This window comes from Eleginops maclovinus, chromosome 6 (genome assembly GCF_036324505.1).
Source record: "Eleginops maclovinus isolate JMC-PN-2008 ecotype Puerto Natales chromosome 6, JC_Emac_rtc_rv5, whole genome shotgun sequence".
NCBI lineage: Eukaryota > Metazoa > Chordata > Actinopteri > Perciformes > Eleginopidae > Eleginops > Eleginops maclovinus.
The window spans coordinates 11672068-11693319 of NC_086354.1; the positions used below are offsets into that span (position 1 = coordinate 11672068).

General features: G+C 42.1%; 1 protein-coding gene across 2 annotated transcripts in view; it reads right to left on the bottom strand.

Moving 5' to 3' along the window:
• Positions 1-21252, bottom strand: part of epha4b (eph receptor A4b) — an 80148-nt gene that overhangs the window by 26877 nt on the left and 32019 nt on the right. For both annotated transcript variants that reach the window (XM_063885486.1, XM_063885485.1), the window contains exons 6-10: positions 12820-12975; positions 9413-9748; positions 8300-8412; positions 6543-6705; positions 4494-4602 (exon numbers count right to left, since the gene is read on the bottom strand). In XM_063885486.1, coding sequence (XP_063741556.1) covers positions 4494-4602; positions 6543-6705; positions 8300-8412; positions 9413-9748; positions 12820-12975 — 877 coding nt within the window. The remainder of the gene's footprint in view (positions 1-4493; positions 4603-6542; positions 6706-8299; positions 8413-9412; positions 9749-12819; positions 12976-21252) is intronic.

Consider the following 21252-nt stretch of genomic DNA (forward strand, 5'->3'; position numbering starts at 1 on the left):
CAAACATGCTCACCAACTGAACATGCTTTTGTGTTGAAAAGGAAGAGCTGTTAATGTGTTGGATAAGCACAACTGAGAAGTTCATTCTGGTAGAATTACCCACGTTATAATGACATCTCACTTTTCTGCGCGGCTTTCTCCTTGGCCTTTCGCTGTGTGTTTTTCAAATATTTTTCAAGCTTGTTGAAGCTGCCTGTGGAAAGTTTGTTCCTCTTATTGTCATGGATAAAAACAGACTCCCCCGCAAGATGGCAAACAAGTGGTTTCTGTTCCAGCTTAAATCTGTAGGAAACTATCTAGCTTTATAAATAACTTTCATTCACTTTAAATCCAATTAATAACTAATTTTCAGACAGTTTCTTAGCAGATTGGCATCAATCCAGTCTCCATCTCTGACAACAGATTGCTCCATAAAGGCAGACTAAGACACACATAGCAGATGAGATGGCTTAAAAAATCTAATAAAACAGGCATCACATAGATGGAACAAATTCATGCTGACTTCTCACCAAAACGCCCACATTAAAAACACGATAACAAAAAAACACAGGAATCTGGCATACAACCAAAGCCTGCAGCTTTTCTGAAAAGTAGATGGTTGGAAGGCTTGAGAATCATTAGACTGCAGACAAAACAAAGGCACACACACTCAAGAACACACGGATGCTGGGAGCCTGAAGTTGTAACATGTTTAACAAGGAGTGAGAGAAAGTGAGGACCGAAAGGGAGAATGCTTTTTGAGTGAAAGGCCATCTGCTGAGTCCGTGGCGATGCCAGTCGCTTGCTAGCTTCCCATCGCTCGCACCTGCCAGCCTGCCAAAGCACCCTCAGGAGGACAGAAAACTTCACACACCACAAACACACACTTGTGTGCCTGTGCACTCGCAGAGCAATAATGGCACGCACACAGCAATAACTGGTGTGATTTGTCAGCGCCGTGCTGCGTCGAAGGAGCTTTGGACATTTTTTCATGTTTTCCCTCCTGCGGTAACAATAGCATAACAGCACTTTATTAAACGAGAACAGGACAGAACAGAATGGCCTGCAAATCAGCCCGTTTATGAGGCGTAGCTGTGCAGTACCCTGCCAGCAAGGGCTGTGGGGAGTTTATGTGTGTGTGAGTGAGAAACACTGTACGGGCATTCATTGTTGTTTTATAGTACAGAGATAAAATTATCTCTATCAGACTGTTAGAAATGTGGCGGGGATTGTGAGTCCGATAGGTGTACTAGGTGTAAAACAAGAAGAAAAAGCTCTGCAGCCCTTGTATCCAGTCCAGTGATTATTGGGGAAATGATTTAAACAGCTGACATTTAGGGAGAAAAGGGCCCTTACAAAGGTCTAGTGGGAAATTATTTCAACCCTGGCTGACTCTCAGTGTCAATTTCAATTCAAATTTAATCATCGTCCATATTGAACCGGTCTCAGGAAATACATCAGATTATCTATACATTGTGGAGGGGGTTACATCCAAATGTTAATTTCAGGAACGCGACAGGAAATGAAAGCCAGAGAGCCAAAGATGAAGGAAAATGAAGAGAAAAGCAGAAGCAGAGTGAAAAGGGCGAGAAATGGACTGAATGACAGATAAGATTGAAGGTTTAGTAGATGAAAAGAGGGAGGCATGTGCAACAAGAGAAGAGAGAAGACCAATCCTTATTTTTAAATTTCTCCCAGTTCCTCCAAAACCTGAAGTATGACACTCCTATTGCACCTAAAAGTGCAATCGCCCACCCATCATCTCTCCAAGTCTTCCTCCTCGTCTCTCAAACACACTTGTAATCTATCTTTTCATCTCTCGCTCCTTGCACCTCTCCCTGTTGTGCCGCCGGCTCTCCTCCTCCATCCATCAATTGCCTTTTTCTTTTTCCATCCCTCCTCTTTCTCTCTATCTTTTACACCATCTCAAATTGTAGCTCTCTAGTGGCGCAAACATACTTCAGATGTTTTTCCTCACCCCCCCTCCTCGCTACAGTCTGTCATTCCCACTGCCAATCTAATAAGCCCTCATTTTATTCTCCACTTGTTTCCCTTCTTTACCTTACTTCTGTCCATCTTTCCCCTTGAGCTCTCCTGCTCTTGTCTCTAGTGATGTAGCTTTGATCATCGCCGGATTCCCCAGCTACAAACACACCCCACTTTAACACACATACACATTTTGACAGATGTACAGATGTTGTTTAATAGAAAGCAGTAATCAACAGTACTTCCTCCCAAGCGTCCCCACCTCTGAAAGGTAGAAAGAAAGATAGAGACGGAGTGAGGGGAAGATGAAGAGAGAGGGAGAGGAGGGGGCTGAAATTGATGGTGGTGCATCGACCCTTCTGTAAAACCTAGTTAACACCTCCCCATCCTGTGAAACCTGATTAGTTGAGTGTGAGTGTGTGTCATCATGTGTGTTCATATAACACTGTGTTTAACAGGTTGTTTTGATGCTTACATACACAACCTCATAATTCCCCTCTGATGAATTTCTTACCGATGTGCTGCCATTCACGTGCTTTGTATGCATGTATGTGAGTGAGTGTGTATGTGTGTGTGTGTGTGTGTTTGTGTGTGTGTAACACAAGCGTCTCCACTGATTACATCCCTCCTAGTCAATAGTGAATAGAGCACTCAGCCTGATAAGCAATCACCTGAATCAATACTAATGTTTTTAGTGTGTGTATGTTTGTGTGTGTGTGTGTGTGTGTGTGTGTTTCTATTCCTTAACATGTAGCTAATCTAGGCGGAGCTCATAGAAGATAAACATTTAGTTGCAGGCACGGTAAATCACAGATGCTGTCATCCCTCTTCCTCGTCTCGCCTGCTCTCTTGCCATTGTACCTTTTTTCTCCGTCCAAAGAGCCCGATGCTTTCATCTCCCTCGCCTTTTACCAATGGGCATTCTTTTATTTTCCTTTCTCCCTCTCATCTCCCATTCGTCTCCCATTCCTCTTTGGCCTTCTTTGAGATTGAGCACTAACAGCAGCCTAACCTTCACAGAGACTGATCATAGTGAGTCCATGCTCTTCACATACAGAATAACACAGCCTTTAGTTTAAGCTTCAGCAGCAGTATAAATGTCAAAGTTGGAGGCCCTGCTTCAGCACACTCACACGTTGTAATTTCTTAGAAAGAGGCAAAGCGATATGACGTGAGACCAAGTGGAAAATTGTTCTTAGCCTTTGTGTTCCCATGAATAAATATGAACAGTAATAGCATAGGATTAGTGACAGATTTTTTGGGTAGGCATGAGCTATTATTTTATATTAGGACAGTGAAGACGGAACCTCATGGCCGTACTAAGTTCAGACGGCTTCAACTTCTCTGTTGTTGACCCTTCAATGTAGCCTGGCTCCACCCTCCTACGTACTTCCACTCAATTCTCATTTCCATTCAGTACTAGGTCTGGGTTTTCGGTATATTCGCAGGTTTTCTCTGGCCAATCTTTACTGGTCCAATCAGCGAGCAGAGGGAGTGGCTGAGAACGATGACGTTGAGGTCGTGCGCGAGTTTGAGTTGTAGTTCAGCAATAGGGTGGAGAGAGATGGGAGCGAAGCCATTCGGTTGTGGAACGTTGCCGAATATCCAGAAGTTAAAGCCGGAGCAAAAACAATGTTTGAGGAGAAGTCGGGAGAAGTTTGATTTTCCAGCTCGCTCCGTTGGTGGTGAATGACCATACGTCACGACCAAACGTTAGCGATTGGTTATGGCAGATCCAGAGTGGCACTGGGCTGATCCAATTCAACAGATTACCCGCCTTCAGGTAAAAGGTCTGAAGGACCAGGCTACCTTCAATGTGCCACGATCAGATTAAAGCTGTCAGTGGCATAACCCGAAGTCACTCATAATGGTGTTAAAACTGTATAACAGCAAATTAAGTTGTAAGGTAATATTCTTTTTTTTGTGTTCTGTCAGCGAAATGGTAACACCAAAACCAACGATTTGTTACTCTGTCTGTCAGTTGTTCCCACTTCCTGTCCATGACACAAAGTCCATAGGCCCTTACTAGTTCTTCTACATAAATCTTTAAAAAAGAACAAGTATATACTTTTAGTTTTAGGAAATGCTAAATGATTTCCTGAAAGCAGCTTGGCAATTTGGTTTTTCTCCAACTAAATGCTGCAACTAAGTGAATTTGTTAGGCAGCAAGACGGAGTCCATGAGACTGACTGATAATAAACTACAGTACCCACGCTCATTAGAAGTTCATTCATTAGATGTTCATAAGAGATCAATTCGACAGCTGGATCCAAATTGGCGCTCTTTAATGTGTTTTCAAGAGATTTTGGACAAAAATGGAGACATGTAGCAGAGGAATAAGATTGATCTTTTACTAAGGTAGTGAGAGCAATTTGTATGTTCTGTCTTTTCATCAGATTTATTGATAATGATGAACATGTTGAATATTGTTGAGTATTTAAGGTGTCATAAACAACCTTGTTTAGGGTCATTTTTAGATTGTCTTAATTCCTACTGATCATGTGTTTTGAGTACTTAAGTGTCCCTACCTTCCGCTGACAACGAAGCAAGTCACAAGGAAGATGAGGAGAACGATTCCTCCGGCGATGGATACAGCAAGAATGGTGGACTGGTTAGGGTCCCCGATAGCAAAAACATCTATATAGGAGACAAAGGGAACATAGCGAATTAATAGTAATATGCATACAGGAACATGTAAAGATGATTAGGACATTTACTTTGGGAGGGGAGATGCAGGGAGGCTGTGGGTAAAAAAAGAGAGCAAGGTGAATGTGGAGCGGAAGAGAGAATGAAATATGATAGCATTAGAAAAGAAGATAAAAGACAGAGGTTGAAGGAGAGGGAAAAAAGAGAGAGTAAAAGTGAGCGATGGAGGAGGATGGAATAGTAAGTAAGGTCCTTGATGAAAAGCGCTCTCCCGCTCTGCATCGCCTGTGAGGCTATGAGAGTGGACAGGAAAGCCATTCCCATTCGGCCACACTGTCCAAATGGATATGTTAACATTGCACATAACAAGGCTACTGCCGAGAACTTTCTGCAGAGATGCATCGATTTTTACGCCACACCAATCGAGCCATTACTCAAAACAAATGCCCCATTTATCGGGCTTAGCAAAGCATGAGCTGACGTGTGTGTGTGTGTGTGTGTGTGTGTGTGTGTGTGTGTGTGTGTGTGTGTGTGTGTGTGTGTGTGTGTGTGTGTGTGTGTGTGTGTGTGTGTGTGTGTGTGTGTGTGTGTGTGTGTGTGTGTGTGTGTGTGTGTGTGTGTGTGTGAATCATTGATGTTCTATTACATTTACTGCTGCGAACATTGACAGCCTTCTCTACCAATCCATATCATTGATTTGATTGGACAACCTCGATATGATTCCTCCTGGGTCATCTGAATGTGGGGAATCCTCAATCTCACAGCACTGAACTTGACTATGAAGACTCATTGACAGCTTTGTAACAGTTATCCCCAACCTGTGTACTGAGCTCCATACAGTCACAGTTTTTCTACAGTTGCATTCTGGACATGTGTTGCATGACAGCACTAAAACCCAGCTTCAAAGTACTTTTATTGATTATTGAATGATTAGTAGGCTAATGTGTGCCCACTGTATGCCATACAAACAAATCTATAGTGCACTGTTATACATTAACTGATTCATCCCACTCTGCCTGCCTGCCTGGGAATCAATGTTTACTTTAAAGAGCACATTATGGGGACTCTAAATCAGAAAATCCTAGAGCACATAATGAAGCGATAATGAAAGGGGATGACAGCAAACAAAGGAGTAAAGGACGAGTGACAGAGGGATTGAAAAAATCTCGATAGAGCTGTTTGTGAGGCCCGGCCCCTCTGTCCTGAATCGAAGCCAGCATGGATTTTTTTTGTGTCTCCTTTTCTTCTTTACCAAAGTCTATAAGTATGGAATACATTTTTAATTTATGTACACAGCCTCGTTTAGGCACATACAGTTATGATCTTGACACTAGTGTAGTAGTTGGATAGGAATAAAACCAGTCAGATGTCTAGTTCAGGTCAAATTGAATTATGAGGATGCCTGGTGTTTCCATACCCTGGTTTTTAAATGTATGGTTGTTAGCATGATTTCTGCCAGGTTCAAACTTCTACTACCCTTTCACTAGTTTTTCTCTGGTTGTGGGAATCAAAACACCGAATTACATTCACCATCCATGAAAGCATGATTGTTTCTCATTTGCAGTGAAATAGGATTGTCTCCTTTTTAACGTATACGTACTTCTCGGATACCTTTTTGCTGGTTTGTTTTCTTAATCTGACAACAAATAAAGCCTTTTGGATGAATGCAATGATGTTACAGGAAGTTTAAATCAGACACTTACTGTAATGTACTGTGATACAATATGCAAGCACAGTTGTTTTCTGCACTAATGTTGTAATCTTTTAATACCTGAATTGATTTCAAAGAACTGGCATGTAACTATTTTCTGTGCAATATTTTGCAGTAAAACGGCACGGGACATTTAGAAACAAGGAAAATAGATGCAGAAATGATGGTCCAATTTCACAGAACCAAAAGAAGAGGTAAATAGTATAAATCGTGTCTTTACCTTCGTGGCTGGTTTCCAATTCAATCTCTCCACCGTAGCTCCCATATCCCCCGTCGGTCCGAGCCCTGACCCTGAACACGTAGGTGGTCCCTGGCTTCAGCCCGTCCACTGTCATCATGTTGGAGCGAGTCTTCAACACTGTGTAGTTCTGCTCCCGCTGGTTCTGAAGAGGAGGAAAGAGCAAAAGGAGAGAATTTAATACTAAATTCAGTGGATAATATTCGGTGTTGGAGAGTAATGTCTCTGTGGATAAAAAGGGTCACATTTTTAAATATACTCTAGAGGGTTATATAAAGAGCAATGGACTGTGGTATTGAGACGGCAAAAAAACAACCTGGGTAAGTCCTGAAATAACACAAACCTCAAATTGTTTAATGTATAAGTCCCCAGGGGCCAAATACACCTCACTATGTCTTTATTTGTTCATCGCTGGACCATTTGGCCACATTTATACATGAGCATCTGTCTGGTCCCAAATCTTTTCCTTTTTACACATGGGGGCAATGTGTGGTTACTTAATTCCCGCTTTGTTTAGTTTTTGAACAACCTTCTAGGTGTGTGTGTGTAGGAGGATGAATAAGGAATAAGTGTGTCTGTCAGTAAGCTGATTCCCTGCAGAGAGGCTGATACTCTACCTAATGGAAGACACTCTACAACAAGGATTAACACTATTTTACTGCTAATGCCTGCCAACACACACACACACACACACACACACACACACACACACACACACACACACACACACACACACACACACACACACACACACACACACACACAGTCTTAATTTCATCACCTTGGCCGTGTTTTACAAGGTTTGTTCAACAGATGTGTGGTTAATTGGTGCGAGCAGTAGGGGAGATGTGAGGAATAGAGAGATAGAGAGGTTTTGATGAACGAGTCATTACGGGCATGTCCCGAGGCTAAACCCAAATTTGGGGAGCCTAGACGATGAAGCTGAAGTGAAGAAATTGCCAACAAATTGCGTTAAACCCATTAAAGGGTTACCCCAAAAATGTGAAAGTAGTACACACTAAAAAGTTCGACAATTTGGGAAATTTACTTTTTTTTTGCTGAGACACCCCAACTGCTTTCATATCTTTATGCTCAATATGAAGCTCAAGCCAAAATATCAGTCGTCTTAGATCAGCGCAAAACCTGGAAATGGGGAAACAGTTTGCATATTTCTGTCTAAATTGAAGTGCCTCTTACACTCACATATTAACATGTTATATGCCTGTTGGTTTTCCCTGCAAAAAGTGTAGGAAAATCAATGTTCAATTTAACAGAGAGTCATGTGTCCGACTAATTCGTGGCCTGGACGAGCTACTTCCCTGCTAGTTGGTTCCCCTCAAGAGTAAATTAACCCTTCGTAAAACAACAAATCGTTGTAACACAAACAAACCAGATGCAATTCTGGTGGATTTGCATTTAGTTTACATCGGCTGGTAAGTGGATATTTGAACTCTTGGACCCAGTAAGGCTAGTGCTTTTTGCTTGTTTGCAGCTAGTGTGTTAATTTAAGCCAACCAGCTGCTAGCAATAAATTCAACATGCACTGACAGCGATATCAATCTTCTCATTTTACTCTAAAAACAAAGCATATACCTCCCAAAATAAAACGTATCCATATAAGTTGTTCCACAGCTCCAGTTTGTAACAGGCTTACTGTTACAAATTTGAAATAACAAGTAAACTGATCTTCAGTGTGTGCCGCTTTAAAATAAACCAGTGTCTGCGTGCATCTCTCTCACCTTCTCATAGTAGATGACCTCATACTCCACAATCGCTCCGTTTGGTCTCTCTGGACCCTGCCAGGCCAAAGTCACGCTGTCCTTGCTCCGCCTCTCCTTCAACACCACGCTCACTGCAGTAAACAAAGAAGGGAGAACATGAGCGACAAAGATAGAGTAAAGTTCAATGAGAGGAGAGAATAAACTTGAAAAGAGGCAGAGATAAAGACGGCACGCTTTGTAGGAGACTAGAGGGATTTCAAATGGATACCCAATGTGCTATATAACTAGAATACTCTTATTGGAAGTTGTTATCACGTATTTTTGCTAATGAGAGAGAGCTAACAAGCTGTTTAAAACCTGTGATTACAGCATTCTACGTTGTGTGTGTCTGTGACATGCGTGTGAATAGTGTGCAATCTGCTCATGTTATTAATGTGTAAACCCCAAGCACTGTGACTTCTTACCCAGCCTTCGCACATTGGGGCACATGCTTGTGTGGGTTGAAAGTGTGCGGTTTGATACTTCAGTAGAGAGTAGCACATGTGACATGTAGGGATCCTAATGAGGTTAACAACCTCCTACATCCCTTTCACCTCTCCCTGCTGCTATTACACACACATCTATAGTACGGGGACTATTACTCATCACCACCCTGTCATACGCACTTCTCTTGCAGCACTTTCCCACAGCCCCACACAGCGAAAGATGCACGCATGATTATATTTGTGAAGGAAGGGTTTCAGGGGTGTAATTTTGTGGTATCAGGGAGATGCAGCAGAGCAGTGATTTTACAGTTGCAGTGTAAAAGCCTGATTATATTTGTGAGCACACTGCAATCAGGATACAATTTTGAAAAATACTCTCGCTGAATCACAGGACAAATTCCTAGCTCAGGCTGATGAATACGTTCTTACCCCGGATGACTTTATTTTCCAATCAGCCTTTAAAAGTGGATATTGGTGAAGGCATGCAGAATGTTTTCTTCCTTGAGTTTGTGCTGCAATTTAAATCTGAATATCAGCCTTGGAAATAGCTGTCTATGTCAACAAATACTAGTGTTTTGATGTTTATATATAAATTTGTGGGTTCAGATGATTTTTTTACATATAAATTACGCCTGTATGTTCTCACCTGTCTGGGATGTGGTGACATTGATGACTACTGTTCCTCTGGGGGTGGGGCTAAAGTCGGACACTCCATTCTGGCTCTCAACAGTGAAGCTGTAGTTGGAGTCCGGCTGCAGGTCGGTGACCAGCACGCTGGCTGACGAGAGACCAAACTGTCTTGGAACAAAGTGGACGCTGCTACCACACGGTGTGCACTTCCTGCCGTCACCAGAACACTTCCTGCAGTGGAGGCTGTAGCTGATGTCTCCTCTGCCTCCTGTTTCCCTGGGTGGTGACCACTCCAAAGTGACGCAGGTCTCGTTCACCGTGGAGATGGGGTTCTCAGGAGCAGATGGTGGACCTAAGGAGAAGACAATTTCAGTCCACTTGGGAAATGTATTCTTTTATGTTGAAAAAACTGCAATAATAAAGCAGAGAGAGTAGAGTCTTATTTGACCACTCGAAAAATGGCTGGAAGGGAATGTGAGGCGTACAAATATGCCTTTTTTTTTATCACCAAAGGAATTGTGTGCATCTTACAAGTAAAGCAGGACTTCAAAGATTTGGCATTGCACCCCTATAACATGATCTGATTAAGATTGAGAGTTTAGAATCAGAAGAACCAGAGATGTTGTCTTCCCAGCATGAACTGAGTGAGATGCAAGGTAAAACCCACAAGATTCAATGTCTATTCAAACACCATTCCAGTCCCAGCTCATATAAAAGTGATTAATCAAGGTTTTTTGATTTAAAAAAATCTATATTCTCTTTCCATACATTGTCTTCATGTTCATTACCAAACGTTTTATGGTTTCTATTAAGAACAGTATTTGCATTGATTAAATTAAAAAATAATTAACTGCCTCCAACCGGAGGGTGGACACTTGCCGCTCGATTAATGAATAGCTGTGGAATGGACAGAGATAAAAAGAGCTTTGCTGGTTGTGAATGGGACAGTATGAGAATATATTACACTTCCACTGAAATACATCTTTAAAAAGTATTCACGTGATGTTGAATCGCCGGCGCTCGAATGCACGGAGGGTTTTACCATGGGGAAGTTAACTGATACTCTTTTGAGGCTGCACTGCAGACAATTAATACTGAGTGGACGATGATCTATAGAAAGGGCCCAGAGTAATTTTTCTCATGAGTCAGGTACGTTTTATGATTTAGAGTGGTTAATATTACTCTGAACTTCAGCTGAAATGATTAGTGTATCATAGTAAAAAAAAACTGCGAGTCATCATTATCAAAGAAACAAATACACACAAATGGTATTAATTACACATTTAGCCGTAGTACGTTTATGATGGCACATACATTAAAAAAAATATGTCGAGAATTTTTCAAATGTTTTTTTGCATTGGAGCAGCATAAAGGGGTTTTAACACAGATGCTGTGATGGCCATTTAATCTCGTAATAAACCATAGAGATGAAGAATTTTAGATTTGAGTGTTATTTTATAGTTATTTTGTCGTACTTCCATGAAAGATGCTGCACAAACATTTGTGTGTGCGTACATGTATCTAAGAGGTATAAAAGAGCAGAGGCCAACCGACAATTACAAAACTAAATAGTAGCTCAGGGGCACAAAAATTCTAATTTCCTTCCTGTTTAACTTCAATGAAATCCTGTTTAGGGACACAAAAACATTTGTATGTTCATGTAAAGCATGTGTGTGTGTGTGTGTGTGTGTGTGTGTGTGTGTGTGTGTGTGTGTGTGTGTGTGTGTGTGTGTGTGTGTGTGTGTGTGTGTGTGTGTGTGTGTGTGTGTGTGTGTGTGTGTGTGTGTGTGTGTGTGTGTGTGTGTGTGTGTGTGTGTTTCATCATAGGGCTGCTTTCAGACCGACAGTGCATGAAAAATGAGACAGATAAATGGGGCATTTGTTTTGAATAATGGCTGTGTAGGCTTTATCACCAAAGATACCATATTTAACAAAATTCTTCAATTGGGCCTTTTTCTGTGCTTTGTCATTGTCAGATCATTTTAAAAAGACATCAGAAACGGCTGATTGAGGGAACCATAACCATCCAAATCATCATCAAGGTAAGCCTTTACTGTGCTATTCCTGTTGTTTGAGAACCACTCTAATGGAAGCCCATTGATTATGGTGGTTCACAGCACGGTGCGGGTATCCCAACCATAAGGACATTTATTAGTAGATGCTCTCAGCCTGACATCTCATCAGGTCCTGGCCACGCAGTGAACCCCAGGGGCCCGCTGACAGAGCCTGGGACTTTCCTGATTAGCCTTGCCAGTGGCGAGGCTCTCCGAAGCGCAGGAGAGATAGGGGAAAGGTGGGAGTGGAGGCCATGCTGTGGATAATTGAGGCTGTTGGTCGTAAATTTCCTGAAAAGATGTGCTGACTGATCCTGCTAATTAAGACTTTTTCTTTTCTCCATCCCCCCACCTCCCTCGGCCACACTGAACTGTCCATCATCTCTTCTACTGATCGGCCTTTTATGACATTTAAATTATATGCCTCTGGTAGTCCACTATTTCCCCTGCTGTTCTATTCTTTGCCTGTGTCTTGAGTGTCATTATCCATGTCTCTCTATGACTAATTCTTTCACCTTTTCTCCTTATTTCCTAATTTTTCCGCTCTCCATCCTCTTCAGTGCTAGCATGTGTGTGTGCATGTGGAGCGTGTGCCCATACATATTGGAACAGGCCCTTACTCATTTCCAGCCGATAACACAATCGTCACACATCTCACCTGCTACAACGATTAATGAGTGTAATCTACCATAACCTGATAATGGCTTTGCGTATATGTGTGTGTGCACATGTGTGTATACCTCCATATTTCTTTAGCCCCACCATGTCCCAGTTCTTTCTCACCCCCATATCCCTCCTTGTAGCCAATCCATCTCTTACTGTCCCTTTCTTTCATTCCATCTTCCCTCCTCATCCTTACTCTTCTTCTCTGTCCCTGTTCCTGAGGATGGGGTCTGATGATACCCCTGGCTTTACGATTTTGTGTGTTGGTGTGTGTGTCTATGTTCACACATCATCAGATTTCTATCACAGTATCACCCGTACCAGTGTTCTTATCCGAAGTATATGTGGCGTCAACCATACAGCTAAAAAAACATGCGTGTATGTATCTCTAGTGGTGTGTAAACCAATAGTAGCCGAGGAGCAAGAAAATACATGGAGGGATTATGTATAGAACTGGAAGGTAGCCAAGCGATTTAAATTCTTACAGGAATACCTTACAGAGTAATTAAATGAAGTGTAATCCAATCATTGTGACACAATGCAATTCTATAACATGACAATGTATACACCCAAATGTAAATATCTGATTTAATTGAAAGCCTGGAATACACAACGTGGTATGAAATGAGCTTCCAGCTGTCTGACTGTATTGGTAGCTTGTGACATACAGTATGTGTGTGTTTTGCCCAGTGATTGCAATACTCACGTGAGCAGGCCATGGATCGTGGGTCAGTCTCGGCACGGTAGAAACCTTTCTCGCAGACGCACTCGACGGCTTGTTCCTGCGGGGACGAGCTGTGAGGAGGACATTTGGTGCAGTAGGCATCAGTTGCTGAAGCTTTGTAGGTACCAGTTCGGCACGCTGGAAAGAGAAGACATATAGACACAGGGCTAGAGGCTGTGCTGTGTTGAACCTTTAAGACTTTAACCTTTTTCATACACCAACGAAGTCTGAGCCAGAAATCAATTTTCTCCAAAAAATGTTGTATAGGATAATTTAGGTCAATTAAAGCTTGGGAAATATTTTAAGATTGTTTTTGTCATTTACCATAACACTATACTTGTATCAGAATGACAGCAACATTGATTAAAAGGCAGCGCATACTGTACTGTGCAGTCACATGATTGTGGAGGTTTAAACAATCATTGGCGTGCTTACAACACTTGCTAATGTTAATGCTTAAACTAAAGAAATTAAACCACAATTCTGCAGGAGTAAAGTATAAGGGAAATGCAGACACTCAAAGGTATAGAAAAAGGCAAAACAACAGGCTACAACAAATGTTTCATAGACACGATAGGTCATAACAAGTGCCATGAAGCACCCTTGGCTAACAAAAGAAAAAGAAAAAAACACATTTGATTTAATATATTGTGACATTAGGTCTACGTGAGATCCTCTTACATCAGGCTGAGGGCCTGTATAACCACAGGGCCGTACAGTACAATAACACAGTGCAGCAGCAGATCAACTGTCATCCCTGTTATATCAGATTTAGATCATCTGACAACCGGGGGAACAAAAAAACACAGCCCCAGTCACAGCATGTTCACAATATCATATTATGACTATTGCTATGGCTGTTTCAGTGGCTGCATATTACTCATTATGTGGACTCATAAAACTGGGGAGGGAAAACCGTGCTTCCGCTCAACAGCAGCCGTCTGCTGAAAATAGATTGGGGACGTGGCATGATTTCCCTTTTGCATCTCTAGGCAGTGAAATGGAATTCCTGACTTCCCCTTTGTTAATCTGAATATAGATTACGCATGTATTTATTTATACATTCAAAGGCCTGGTATTCTCATCCTCGCAAGCCCTTTCTGCCACAGCGGTAAATAGTATTACAGTGCACAAAACCCCACGTAAAAGAAAAATCAGGGCGTCCCATATGCAATTCAATAGACGCCCTGTGTGTATGCATTCGTGTACGTTAGTACATGGATAGGTTGGATCAATGATATATGGAATCCACCAGGTGCTGATTGCATGTTCGTGTGCTGAGCGCAAAGGTGTTAAGTACGCGGCGATTGAGAATGTGTGTGTGTGTTTGTGTGTGATCGTGTGTGTTCGCTTGCTGATTGCTTGTGCTGGTGGTGAAGGTCACAGATTTAATCAAGCTACACGTACCTCGTCCCAGAAAGGCTGTAAATTATCACACACACACACACACACACACACACACACACACACACACACACACACACACACACACACACACACACACACACACACACACACACACACACACACACACACACACACACACACAATCTCTTAGTCTCGTAGTTAACCTGCTCAATAGAGGAATGGAAAAGTGGCCTAAAAGAAGTGTGTTTCCTCACTGTGGAGCTAAGTTCTTCCACCTGGACGATATGCTCCCTCGCATGCAGACACTATTTTTAGGCAAATCATTCATCATAGGGGAGCAAAGTCCAGTAGCACAATCCCCAAAAGACCTGAGATAACACTAGCAAAGGGATGTGTGTGTTGCTGTGGAAAGGAGAGAAAGAAAGAATAAAGGAAATAAAGAAAGAGGAAAGGAAAGGGAGTGATAATTCTCAAAGGGTTTCTGCTCTCTTTCCTTCTTCCTGTCAGCTTCCAAGGTAATGTGTGTGTATGTGTGTGTGTGTGTGTGTGTGTGTTGGCTGGTTCTGTAGGAGTAGGGTGGAAAAGCAGCTTTTCTCCGGGGACGTTCCATCCGGAGAGTCCTGGCTCCGGGCTCTGGCCAGCCACACAGGCACAAAAGGACCCTCGCGCTAGAGGACAGACAGGGCGCCCCATGCCAGGCCTGGCATGCAAACAACTGCCTGATCAAAAACGTTCTGCAAGAATGGCGGCTTGGCTTCTCCCTCCTTGTGTTTTCTACTCTGCTTTTCAACTTTGTTCTCACTCTCTGCTGCTTTTCTTGCTCCTTTTTTTCCCTCAAGTTCTCAAGGGAAATGTGTTACTTGACTTGGTTCCCTTATGATTAATGATTTTCCATAGATATGTAAAGGAGACAAGGGGGCTGAGGCAGCGAGATATGGCCCACATAAACATGCAATCACACCCAAAAAAGACAGAAGTGCCAAAAAAGTGAAGTCACAAAAACAACCCGTGAGCTAACTCGCAATTTGCGTCTTCTTTTAAGTAGCAGTTGACAATGCTGTTGTGTGTGTGTGTGTGTGTGTGTGTGTGTGTGTGTGTGTGTGTGTGTGTGTGTGTGTGTGTGTGTGTGTGTGTGTGTGTGTGTGTGTGTGTGTGTGTGTGTGTGTGTGTGTGTGTGTGTGTGTGTGTGTGTGTGTGTGTGTGTGTGTGTGTGTGTGTGTGTTTCTCCTAAAGACAAAGAGTGGCCTCAGATCCAGTGTCTTATTAAATATTCATCCAGTCACCAGAGAGACTTAGTGTATTTATGCCAATCGATAGCTCTTAGATATGATATAGTACTGCTACTCAAGACACACCCTCAGTCACCACGCACTGATTGAGAAGAGAACAGCCCAACTGTTTCCTCTGGGAAAACACTGAATGTGTTGATAAAGATCTACTCTTAACCTTTTTTTAGGGCTGCAAATAGTTTTTTTCTTTAATCATCTACAAAAAATATTCAAATTAGCTTATAACTGTTTCCCAAACCACAGGGATATGTCTCTTGAAAGCTACCATCATCAATGTATATGTTAATGAACAATGTGTTACTGCTGCGTGTAAAGAGTATTTACGAAACCACAGAGAATGTTCCCCGAACTGCAGTGAAATTCAGCTCTATTGACTTTTTCGGCGTCTATGTGGCTCACAACAATACAGTTTGGTTCAATTTCCCCAGATGTTTTATTCAGCTGAAACAGGATGCAAGAGCATTCTTATAAAACTGTGCTTGAGATTAAAGGTTAAAGGTGTCATGGCTGTCAGGCTACCCTCAAGTCCTCTCCCAGCATTTTCAACTCGGCCGACAGATGGACTGTTTCTCTCCTGTTTTCTTTTAAGACCTCAATGAACTGGTGGGCGTTATGAAACATCTGAACCTCACACATCTAGATAAAGTTGTTAGCAAACAGCTCACTGCTATCCTGCACAAACAAGTTTGAAATATTTCAATCCGGTTTCAGTCAGAAGCATTTGTCTGAAACAGCGCTCCTCATTGTCTTGAGTGACTTAATGATCTCTTTTGATGTGGGTGAATTCTCTGTTTTGATGCTGCTGGATCTTAGCGCAGGCTTTGATACAACGGATAATGGCAGCCTAACTGAAAGGTTTAGGCCGTGGATTCCTATCTCATCGGAGTTTTTCTGTGGCTTTTATACCCTTTCTGTCGGACACTGCTGCTCTTTACTATGGTGTGCTAGGGTTTTGTCTTGGGTCCTATATTTGCTTTGTGTATAATCTCCTTAGGTCCTTGAGCGCACATTTAAAGGTACTTCTTATCACTGTTCGGCTGATGATCTTCAGTTGTAGGTTTTTTTAGGACGAGTTTCACATGGTTGTTTGACAGCCATTTAAGACTGGATGGCAAACTAAATGTTGTTGATAGCATCAAGGTCCTTGTCATGCCTTTGACCACATAGCTTAAAAGTTTCCCCGTTCATGTTTCTTCCTTTGCTAAGCTAGGTACCGCATCCTGAGCTAAACATGATGATTCATGCTTTTATATCATCCCAGTGAATTACACTTCTTGGCATCAGAAGACATGTACAGCATTTAGTGTGACTGGTTACATCATTTTAAAATAAGGTATATAAGTTGCTTGTAAAAATGAAAAAAGCAGCTGACTGCAGTGGAAGAGTAGGAAGTGCCTGCAAGGATTTACACTAAGTACACAGAAACATGAATCTCATAGTTAAGGTCCTTACATCCTAAGTACATTCAAACAGGCAAATCTGAATGTATGCAAAATCCTATCAGCTACACTTTTCTGAAAAAAAAACCAATCTGGTTTGGATCCTTCTTTTCTCCTCCACTTGTTAAAATGTCCTTGCAACTGTTAATTACTGCGTTCTTGCTTTCTGTCGCACTCGGTTCAGGTCTAACATTGGCTCCCTGCCTGCTGTACCATAGAGGGCACAGAGGAGAAACCTGGGGGGTATAGAATTTGTGTACATCAGTGTGTTCTTTCAAGAGGGATTCATACTTGGTGGTTCATCTCCCGTGGGCCAGTGTAAAGCCTGCTGGCCCACAGGAGATGAACTCCATAATAGTCACTATGGCAACAAGCTTTCACGACAGAACCCCTCTAGTACCCCTCGAGTGCCACAGCTCCTGGAGCACACAGCTGTGTGTGTGTGTGTGTGTGTGTGTGTGTGTGTGTGTGTGTGTGTGTGTGTGTGTGTGTGTGTGTGTGTGTGTGTGTGTGTGTGCTTCTGAGGCAGTTGTTGAGGCCACCTACTTAAAAATTGATACACCAAGCATTAGTGCAGAAGTCTGACGAGATTGAACCTGACGTCCTTTATGGCCACCGGGGTCGCATCTGTATGTGTTTGTGTGTGTGATGCTCATCTGTACATTGCCGTGAAACATGCTTTTGGTTCAGTTGACATGTTTCCAGCTAAACAAAATGTAGCACAAGTAAAAAGGTATAACCCTATTGTGTGAAAAAAAAATATAGATTTATTTGCAGGAAGTAATTAGATGAGTTTGTTTGCACACACTGCGATGATAAAAACTGGTTGAAAATTGACCAATATCCCTTTGGTGGGACACTGCAGGAGGAAATGACACATGTGACTTCATTAACTCAAAATGTGTTGTGTAGCCAACAATTTTCCTTGTTGATAAGTGGAAGTAATATGTCCAAGTGTTTTTGCTTTGGTGTGTTTATAGAGTAAGGAGCCGACCATGAGTATGTGTGTTTTAATGTGTGTGAGTGTGTGGTAATGTGGAGGTTTGTCTGAAATAAGAATGTCAACATCAGAGTCCAGCTCCCTGCTGTAAACCCTAATCCCTAATTGGGGTTCATAACAACCTTCACCACTATAATATTCACCATAAGTACTAATCCTGTGAAACACACACCATTTCTGCCGAAGCCTCTTGATGGCACTACGTCCACTCGCTTGATGTTTCTTTTTTCTAACCCAAAGATAAATCATTATATCAACTTATCAAATTACCTCATATTATTTTTACTACAGACAACATGAGGTGCTTTACAGCTTTAGAGCATTTCATTGCCTTGAAAGTTTTTCTTGTATTTGTTTATGATAGTTATTGTGTTGATATTCCTAAACAAAAAAACAGCTCACCCACACAAGTTGCCTCTCTTTGATTGTTGTGTGTTTCTGCTGCTTGTTTTATTCTGCAAATAATTAGCCTTTTTGTGGGGCAGTTATATGTTTTTAAACTGTTAGTTCATCTTCTATTTAGCCAGGAAGGTCTCATCAAGATGCAAGATCCCTTCTTTCAGGGTTGTCATATTTGTCATATTCAAACATCCCACCTCACTGAAAACAATCAAGTAAATCACTGAAAAACACAAACATGTTATATAAAATTGTATAAGCTTATTATCAGCAGTCTGAACATGAGATCTCTAAGGACAAGTCAGGCTTTTTTTTTTCTTTTTATATGGGTATAAGAAATGGCCATGGTTGCGGATAAGTGACCGTAATTGCTGTCTAGTTAACACAATTATTTAGTCATGTCAGGACTGATAAACAAGCAATCAAAATAATTAATCTTACCATGTTGATTTGTTTTTAACAGAAGGGGCATGTTCACCTTTGTTGTGATTGTACTTAGCTTTTGCTCATTGGTAACTCTTCCATTGCAAACCGGTCATGCTTAAACTTTTTACTGCATGACACAAAGAAACACTTGTATTCTTACTATCCATGACCAAACTAGAATAAAAGTTTGTTGCTAGTGAGTGACAAGCAGGCTTTTGAATGCACATCAAACTACATTCATTTTTAGCAATGGGGCAATTCATTTGGCCTGCAAGACTTTTGTTGTGGAAAGGCAGGATCACATGAGATATGAGCCATTTCCAGACAGAAAACATAAGCCTCCACAATTGACACCTTAGGACAAACCCTTAGTGTTTACAGCATCTTATGATTTCTCCCCCTCCCCAGCACATGCACACACACACACACACACACACACACACACACACACACACACACACACACACACACACACACACACACACACACACACACACACACACACACACACACACACACACACACACACACACACACACACACACACACACCCACCCATTCATGGTCAGACTGGTTTGTGATGTCCAGAACATGAAGCACATGAGTACACTCAGGCTTGTTTCTGATCTACTCTCTGTCCTCTGGATACCAGCCAATTACTGAGAGCGGCCAAGGGGAACTACGGGATGAAGCTCTCCCTCTTCCTTATTCTGTCCATCACCGTCTTCGTCGATGTCTCTCTCTCTTTTTCTCTTCGTCCATCTATCTCCCTGTTTGCCTACCTGCTGTGTATTTCTATTTTTTATCTGTCCTTTATGTCTTTTTTTCTTTCTCCCTTCCCGGCGATCTCTACTTTATTCTCTCTATTTGTGTGTGTGTGTGTGTGTGTGTGTGTGTGTGTGTGTGTGTGTGTGTGTGTGTGAGTGAGTTTGCCTTTGAGTATGTGTGAGTTTGCCTTTGTGTGTGTGTGTCTTATTTCCCAATGGGCTGTCTGTCATACGTTGACCCTGACCTTCTCCAGAGCCCCTGCACAAATATTTACTCTCTCGCTGACAGGAACACACACACACACACACACACACACACACACACACACACACACACACACACACACACACACACACACACACACACACACACGAACACACAACATTCAAACCCCTCCGAAAAAAGTCTGCGGGAAAAAGAATACGCTCAATTTCAGTGCAATTAAAACAACCCACATCTACACACACACACTTTCCATCTGTAACCTGAGCTGATGGCTCACTAATTTTGAGCCGGGGTGATTATCCTGCAGTGTAAAAACAGATTAAATAGATACCAGGTGCTTGTGTGTTTCTGTGTGAATGGGGTCATGGGCGAGGGACAGACAGACAGAGAGAGAGGGAGAAAAGAAGAAGAGAGAGAGCATGACAGGTCTATAGAAGGAGTCTGTTGGGAGTTTGGCTCTCAGTCTGAATAACTAATTCTTCTGTCTGTCTGTTTTGCCATCAAGATAAAAGGCCAGAGGAACACAAAAATTCACCTTTTCCTTTTTCAGACCCGTAAACACACAAAAACAAATCAAACAATCACACACAGAGCTTAAGTCTACAAACATAGCTTTAAACCTTCACTACACCTTCTGAGTCCAGGCACACATAGCTTACACATCTTCCTTAAAATGCAACCTGTAGAGCTTTAACACACTATAAACACACTTCGCAACTCCCTAAATACACTCACGCAGAGACGCACATCATGGCAGTAAACGTGCCCACATAAGCCGATTGGCAGAGTGTGTGTAGGAGGAGCTGTGCACCTCCTTTCCTCACCCACGTTATTTTCAGTTCATCACTCTCAATAATTCATCCTCTCAGGCGAAGGAGGAAAGGAAAGCCCCGTGCCTTTTTCTCTGTCAGTCTCACACACACATGCAGATGTACCTGTCAAGTGGGAGACCATATTCTACAGTAGCTGTCTTTAATCTTTGGGTGGGCACTGGTGGACTTTGCTAGCCACAGTCAAAGCAAATTGGCAATAGCAGAAATATCTGCATGTATATGTTTTAATCCCATTCACAGGAGAAGATCAAAGAGACTTCAAAGTCAATTATAAAAATAAGAAGCTTTAGATTGCTTACTTGCAGTTTGTATATGTTGCTGAGTATATGTCTCTGTGAATGAATGTGTGTGTGTGTGTGTGTGTGTGTGTGTGTGTGTGTGTGTGTGTGTGTCCCTTAGAGCTTTCATCCACCGCTTACTATAAAGAATAAAGCATTCCATAAATGCACCTCAGGCGACGGCATCCTCTGTCAAAGTATTGAATGGAGAAGACTGAAGGTAAAGGAGGTGTTTACACACCTTCTTGACGCCATGGCGCCCATTCAGCGTTGAGCAGGAAGTCAAGGGTGTCACATACAAAAGAGTCCCCTCTTGGGAAAATTGTCACGGCTTGTCCCTTTTGTGCTCTCCATAATATAAATCTGCTAGGTTCAGGACCGGAAAGCGTT